The following is a 7,311-nucleotide window of genomic DNA, read 5'->3' as shown; positions in this document are numbered from 1 at the left end:
AAATGTATAAGTTTTAAGCAATTTTTTTTTTTTTTTTTTCACGTGTTACGTAGCACTGTGGTATTTGTATATATGTTGATATGTAATATTCAATAGAAATATAAGAAAATTATTCGTTTACAAATAGTTTTTGTGTTTCTCTGACGATCACCGATCGCCGATTTTATTCTACTCACAGATCTTCGTGCGTTATGTTGAAGGAATTTCAGAAAATCGAGGAAAAAAAAAAATCCCTGAAAACTTCGTGCAACGGTTTCCATATATGCGAGAACGTTTGCGAGCTTTCACCGCGCGAAAATCCTAAACTGTCGCAAAATTCAAGTCATGACTCACGCCTCGCCTTGGCGTCGTAGGGCAGAGTTCATCTAGCGAAGCGGCAGCTGCTACCGCTCCAGCCTTTCCTTAAAAATTAAAATTTGAAGCGAGTAATTGTTGTGAGAACACAGTTGTCTGTTAGGGTCACAGGTGTGTGAGAACCGGAACAGCGGACAACCCGAAGAGCCGACGTGGATCAGCTCTTCTTAGCGTATGTGTCCGCGACAATGTCTCGCGGACAATTCTTCGGCGGACAACAAAAGAAAAGAGGACGTAAGCGAGCGGGGTAAGGAGAAAAAAGGAGATGAGAGACGGACGAGTGATCGATTTTCCGGCGGCTCTTTGACGTCAATCAATGAACGTTCGTTAAGCTCGCGCTTTACAACGACTTTCGATTTCACGGCTGTTTCTTCGGACACGGTTCGAGAATAGCTCGACGATATCCGAAGTGTTCTCCAATTAATTTATCTTCCACCGATGATAACTCACCGTGGACGTGCCTTTATTTCAACTATATTTGATCAATTGGCGAAACCGAGAGAATCAGTTGAAATCTCAACTTCCGACGATGGATCTGCTTTATTACGGGGCGATGAGAAACGCGGTAATAAAATTATTAAACCAGTTCTCATTATTGTGCTTTCATATATAATCCCGCATCAACTGTCAAGAATGACACGTCGTGATTCATACGCACAAAGCAGCTAATCTCGTATGCGAAACGCATCGCGAAACGTCGCGCGTTTTATTCGCGAGCAAACCAGCCCATCTCGGGGAGGACATCCTGACCGTCCCGGTCGTCCAGCCCGGTCGAGACGATGCTACGAGGACGTGACTTTGACCCAGATACAAACTGTGTCGGTCTCGTAAGCTGCAATCGCGTTTACAAACTGCCCGCGAATAGCTACGAACTGCACGGAATACATGAATTATTTGCATGCCGTTGTTGAAAAAAGAAACGGTACCGGCAAAAAGTGGATGAAATTTTCGCACTTACTCAAACATGTTTTCGTCGGGTTATTATTCCTCGGCTTTTCTACCGAGCCGGACTCGATGTTCACATGTCTATTAATACGTGAAGATTACCAAGGTGAGATGAGCGGCTGTCCTAAGTGGGCCAAAGCAGCTGACCTTCGGTCATCTTCTTTTTCGCGCGATATATTGTAAAAATTTATGTCCGCAATGGATCGCAGGCGGTCGGTCGCAAGCTGTGGAAAATGCAGAACGCGAGACCGAAAAATCGTCGACATCCGGATTACTTAATGATCTCACAACGGAGACGCATAAATTTGATGAAAATCTGACCACCCCGCTAATGTTTCGACCACATAATTTTGCTCGGGATCGGGGCAAGCGAGTTCGGGTTGAAAAGCCGACTCGCGTATCTCGTTGCTACAATACGATCTATAGCAGCGTTGCTGACCGAGGCGGATCGGGCAATGCTAATGATAATAAATTCAAAGCAACTCGAAGTCGCCTCGAGTCCTTGGTTAAGTTAAGAAAGTGAATTTATTATCGAGATTGCAAAATATCGTGACTGCCTTTCTTCGTGAATCTCCGGGTGAATCGGGACACCCATTTATCGGGGTAAATTGAAACAAATTGGAAGCGACGTCGCTCTGAAAATAAATTCGAAAACACATTCAAACACATACAAGTCTTCAGCTGCCCGCAGCAGTTTCCAGGTACAAACGATGACTTCTCTCTTCGGCTAGAACCCGTTCCCGATATTTTTTGCGTTTTTCGGAGTTTCCTGGAATCGTTCAACACTAGCATCGCTTCGTCAAATTGCTGCCAATCAACGAAAATTTAGCCATAATTGCTGCGATCTCTGAATTTGTCTTTCGTCTTTTTTTCCGGACAGAAAGATGATCAGAATTCTAGTTTTGGAGTAACTACATGAATTTTAAAAAATTGTCACGACAATGACTTTCGATCTCCCATCCAAATTGTACATGAATAAAATTTTGATATCGCAATATGCCGCCGCTCTCAGTAGGGGACACATCACTGAGAAACCAACTGGTGAAACATATGATAAGGTGTTCAACAAGCCGATAGTCGGTACAGCGGAATTTTCTGCGCTGAACTTCTTAGCTTGGTAAACCAAATCCTACAATTGATAACTCGAGTCCTGATGTTTTCTTCATATGAGTTCGAAACCCCCTGTAAAGGTGAAATGGATAACCTGACGAAATACGCGAATACAAAACAGACTTTTCGAAAATTTGTTCGACTCGACTGTAGTTGTATGAGATATCTGAAATTAAGACTAAATCGTTAGTATGGAGCTTTGCAGGTATCGATGAGGTTCGAATATGGTAAAACATTGAAACAAAATAAGTTTTCCGAGCTTTCATTTACGAAAAATATCAACCATTCGTCGATTTACTTCCAAGGGACGGCCTCCAAGTCCCATTGCTGTTCCACGTTTGCATTGCAAGTCGAGATGACCAGACCTTCCTCTTTTTTGGCGGCGGGTTGGAGGCACATTTTAGAGCCAATGTGCACCATAGTTTTCGTCTGTAATTTCAACACGATCCATAAATCTCCGGATTCACCTCTTAAAGTCCGACCTTTTTCGACTCACCTGAATATCATAGTGCCACTTTTGTCTTCGCTGACCGCTGCAGGCAGTTATTCTGACTTTCGGTTTTTCGTGGTGAGTGTCTCGTTCGGGTGCGTCGAGACAGATGCTCTCGTCGGTGACGATCACACCTTCAGGGGTCATGACGAACATCTGAATAAGCTGGGGGGTCGGAAAGCAGGGTTCAAGAATGGCGGAACCAAAGGGTTGCGCATAAGTCCCCTTTGCGGGTGGACGCATCAGACAAGCTTTCGTCTTTGAGTGGATGATCTGAAAATTATTCGATGTATTTTAATGAAGCCCTGAATTTCAAAAGCGAATGCTCGTACCTTTCCGAAGAACCGGTCATCCTTAGGGAAAAAATGCTGTGGCCAAACGTTGTCCAGGTACCATTCGAAGTTTTTACACTGAAGTTGTTCTCGGAGAGCCAGTCGCGCTCTGATCTGTTGCTTGTCCCTGACCCGGTCAGCTTCTGCAAGTTATTCATTTGATCTCAATCTGGATGAAATTTTTGGTCAAAGACTATAAGATATCAATCCGTGAAGAACTAACCAGGATTAAACTTGAAGTAGAATTCCGCCCATTCGTCCATCCAAACCAAAGCAACCCGCGCCAGGTTTGAATAGAGGATCTCTCCAACCCCACCTGGGAAAGTGTAAGGGGAAGATTTTCTGAACAAGTGTCCAACGTGAGAGCAAGGCGCGATTTCAACGCTCCCACCGCACTGCCAAGCTCTGAACGAAAGTTCGAGGTTTTCACCGCCCCAGATTTGCATTTGGTCGTCGTAGCCACCCAGTTCGAAGAAGTACTCCCTATCCATGGAAAAAAGACCACCCGCCATTGCTGGCGTCTTGAAAGGCGCCACAATGTCACCGCGACGTTGTTCCAGTTTTGAACCGCCCAATGTGAGCCACCGAAAATGTAAATCCCAGTTGAAAGCACCCCAGTGCATTTCGAAGGATCTGAAATATTTTGTATTTACCTATTTATCAACGACGATTCTTCAGCAAGATCCATATCCAATAACGATCGGTAATCAGGCTCACCTTGTGTACGCGAAAGTGTCGTCGTTGATGATATCGATGACTGGAGAGACTAGTCTCTTTCTGTCCTCGGCGACGGACGTCAAAAGGGGTTCGAGCCAACCTGTAATTCAAGGTTCCGGATGAAGCGTTTCATTTTTTTTAGCTACGTGGATGCGACGATCTCAATAAAGTGACCTACCTACCAACGGTGCATTCGCAATGCGCATCCAAAAACGTCAGAATTTGTCCGGTAGCATCACCAGCCCCCATGAGTCTGGCGTTGACCAAACCAATCCTTTTTTCCGCCCTCAGTACTTTCGTGGGTACCTCCAAACGCTTGACGTACTCGTCCAGCGGTGCTCCCAGAAAATCTGAGACCGTGAAAAAAAAAAGTTCAAGATCGATCGACAACGTTCATTGTTATAGGTGCAATTGACACCGAACGCACAAGTGCATCGTACCTCGGTCACTGAAGTCATCGACTAGGATGATTTCGTGCAAGAGATGCCTCGGGGATCGGCCTATGACGCTGTGAACTGTCCTCAATAACGTGCTCCATGCCTCGTTGTGAAATACTATAATCACCGAGGTCGACGGCAAATGCTTTGACCCTGAATATCGCGAGATGCACCTAAAAGAATTACGTGTCATACAATCCATCGTGCTGCACGCGGACGGTTAATTGGACTGACTCAGAGTACAACTGAATTGGCTTGGGTACGCTCGATATTTTGACGGATAGGCGAAGAAGCATTCGTGTGTCACGTATGACGTTGACGTACATTTTTTTTCTAACGTCTGGTAGCGTTCTGTTGAGGGGTATGCGATCGCTGGCCATCAGGTTGAACCTGTTTATATGGAAGAGTTGCTTCATGAGTAGGAAATCCTTAGGTGGTATCATTACGGGATTGCCATCTTTTCCTTCGTAGGGTCGCGGGTTGAACATATTCTTATTAATCAGATCTGAAAATAAATCTTTGGCCAATAAATCTCGCCGCTGCTATCGATCATCGAGTTAATAGAGCTAAATTAACAACAATGTTGGGGGGTGAATGTCGTATTTCAGATGAACCCACTTGACACTTGATACCCAACGTTTGACAGAGAGAGTTTTTCTCAGTCGAGCGAGGGTAAACAATGTCTTGTCCGACGATTCCATCAATTACTCATTTACATTCGTCGTTCGATCGTACACACCCCACGATACTTTGGATAGACGCGAATTGAAACACCGCGATTTAAGTGAGGTCAACAAGTACCTTCAGTGATATTGGGGTTTTGAAGGGTGTCCACCGAATCTCCGATGTAGTGACCAACCACCACTTGAATGCCACGATTGTCCACGTAACTCTTTTGACCTTCCAGTAATCTACGGTGCATAAATCATGAGAATATCCACCCAGTTCGTCGGTAGATTACAATATGATTAATCGCGCTTACCGCAGGGATACGTAGTCCGGATCATCTCGAGGATATTTTTCTGGCTGACTCCTCGGCCAAATGATGAACAAGCTAATTATGATCCCGATTGATAAGAGAATGGGCCAGATGCGGGATAACTTTCTCAACTTTGGAACCAACATTTCAAACTAGATGAAATCTGCCCACCGACTTTACTGATACTAACTTGTCTAAATGATTAATTTCTGTATCTTATACCGAATGTCAAACCACTGGAATTTTGTGATAATTTTTTTTTCTATTTTTTTTCTGCTACGAATACTATCGCAATATATTTCGATTTCGTTATCTCTTCTTTCGCAGGTCATGACCAGAGTGAACAAATATTTCCCTCACGTCGCGTCGTAATACTGCTGCAAATTGAAGATCCGACATCTCGGTAGTCTATCGAATCGTATTTATACGTATAATATTAGCATGGAATCGGATGGAAAGTATACCATCTTTGGTAAGGATGTGATCCGCATTTCGAAAACAAAAATACTGTAATCCAAAAACGAGATGCGTCGATACAAACTCCGTCAATGATCATCAAGAAATCCACTCATTGCTGAATCCAGACATGGATCAATCGAAATAAATTAAATTTCTGAACTAATATTACATCAAACTCGAGGATACAATTGAACAAATGACAATTAAATTGGTATTTGAAATTTGCCCGGACATCAATTCGACGTCTTTACGACGTACGAGGTATCCCAGTGTTGCACAAATGTACACGATATTTTTTCCTTAACGTTTTCCTCCACTGTTATTCAAGTTGTCGTTCTCAAAATTTCAAAACTTCCCCTTTTCCGGTCACGTCTTGAAATCTGCACTGTCTTCGGTTAACTCACTTCAACTGTCGGCAGTATTGTTAATTCTCATTTTTTTGGGCGTATCGATGGATTTATTATCCTTGCAAACGACACGAAAATTCAACACTGATCAGATTACCAAAACTGGAAAATAAGTGATGTAAAAAAAACTTAAGACTAAAATTTGAAGAGCAATGGCTTTACAGAGCCACGTTCGTAGACTCTTCACCTCGTGATGCGTCTGGCCCGAATGAAAATGGCCACCAAAGAGTTGCCCCGCGGTGATGACGTCGTCAATTTACAGTTGCGGAGAAAGGAATGAGGTAGAATCACAAAGGCTGACACCGGCAGCTGCTATTTAGATACCTGAAGACCGACTGCCCGAGTGCGTTGTAGACAAGACGTGGTCAGTTTAGGAATTCTCTTCCTTTTTTCTCTCCTCTTCAACCCAACAAAATCGCAGCGAAATTGGGCCTTATCTAACTTTTTCTAACGCAGAATAAAGTGCGCTACCGGTAGTCAGTGCAATTGAACTGTTCGAACATGCGACATAAGTCAATTTTTCTAATTACTATCTAGATTAAATCATTATATCTATATGATTAAACCAAAAAGGAAGTGAACAATCGGTGCATTGTGAAAAATTTAATGGTGATCTGAACGAACTACCGAATGTGGACCATTGGATAAATGAATATGATTGAAAGTATGGATCAATAAGTTTAGTATGACGAGCATAGTATGATAACATTGTTTTATTATATTTTAATTGAAATTGATTATAAATTATGATGAGTTTGAATACTAGGACTAGGACAAATGGTTCCCGCTGCTTTCACTGTATACATTATTTGATATTGCAGATTCTTCACCTGCTATAAGATTTATCTGCCTCCAGCTTCTGTCAGTATTAACTAGAGTGTATAATTCATGGTTATCATTCCGGTGTTATACCAGGGGTGTAAAGGTACTGTACATGTACAAAGTTTACTAGTCGTATCTTTCCCTTTTTTTTTTTTTTTTTTTTCTAATTTTTCTGGTTTTTTCGTTTCTCTTTTATTACTTTATATTATTTCGTGTGAGTATAATAATAATTATTATAATAATTATAATGATTGTAATG

General features: G+C 42.5%; 1 protein-coding gene across 2 annotated transcripts; it reads right to left on the bottom strand.

The window, feature by feature from the left end:
- Nucleotides 1–2,655: 2,655 nt before the first annotated feature.
- LOC105684269 (polypeptide N-acetylgalactosaminyltransferase 3) lies at nt 2,656–7,079 on the bottom strand. 2 transcript variants are annotated; one of them, XM_020851323.2, is made up of 11 exons: nt 5,829–7,079; nt 5,368–5,741; nt 5,187–5,296; nt 4,710–4,902; nt 4,389–4,558; nt 4,131–4,298; nt 3,949–4,048; nt 3,455–3,864; nt 3,232–3,374; nt 2,906–3,172; nt 2,656–2,838 (listed from the first exon to the last, which is right to left on the bottom strand). In XM_020851323.2, exons 2-11 carry the CDS (start codon nt 5,508–5,510, stop codon nt 2,704–2,706), a joined length of 1,839 nt encoding a protein of 612 aa, XP_020706982.2. In that variant the 5' UTR covers nt 5,511–5,741; nt 5,829–7,079; the 3' UTR covers nt 2,656–2,703. The 2 variants fall into 2 exon arrangements, with proteins under 2 accessions (XP_020706982.2, XP_012252918.2); XM_012397495.3 differs by having other exon boundaries at nt 4,710–4,890; nt 5,368–6,460.
- Between the last annotated feature and the right edge of the window lie 232 nt (nt 7,080–7,311).

The sequence above is a fragment of the Athalia rosae genome, chromosome 4 (assembly GCF_917208135.1).
Source record: "Athalia rosae chromosome 4, iyAthRosa1.1, whole genome shotgun sequence".
NCBI classification, from domain to species: domain Eukaryota; kingdom Metazoa; phylum Arthropoda; class Insecta; order Hymenoptera; family Athaliidae; genus Athalia; species Athalia rosae.
Note: the sequence above shows the minus strand (reverse complement) of the source record. Positions and strands in the feature narration are given on the sequence as shown.

Excerpts from the sequence above, each read along its gene's own strand:
- LOC105684269 (XM_020851323.2), bottom strand. The coding sequence starts at position 5,510 with ATGTTGGTTCCAAAGTTGAGAAAGTTATCCCGCATCTGGCCCATTCTC. Across the intron at positions 4,903-5,186 it reads AAACCCCAATATCACTGAAG|ATTTATTTTCAGATCTGATT; the intron begins GTACTTGTTGAC and ends TATTGGCCAAAG. Across the intron at positions 3,375-3,454 it reads CTACTTCAAGTTTAATCCTG|AAGCTGACCGGGTCAGGGAC; the intron begins GTTAGTTCTTCA and ends AATAACTTGCAG.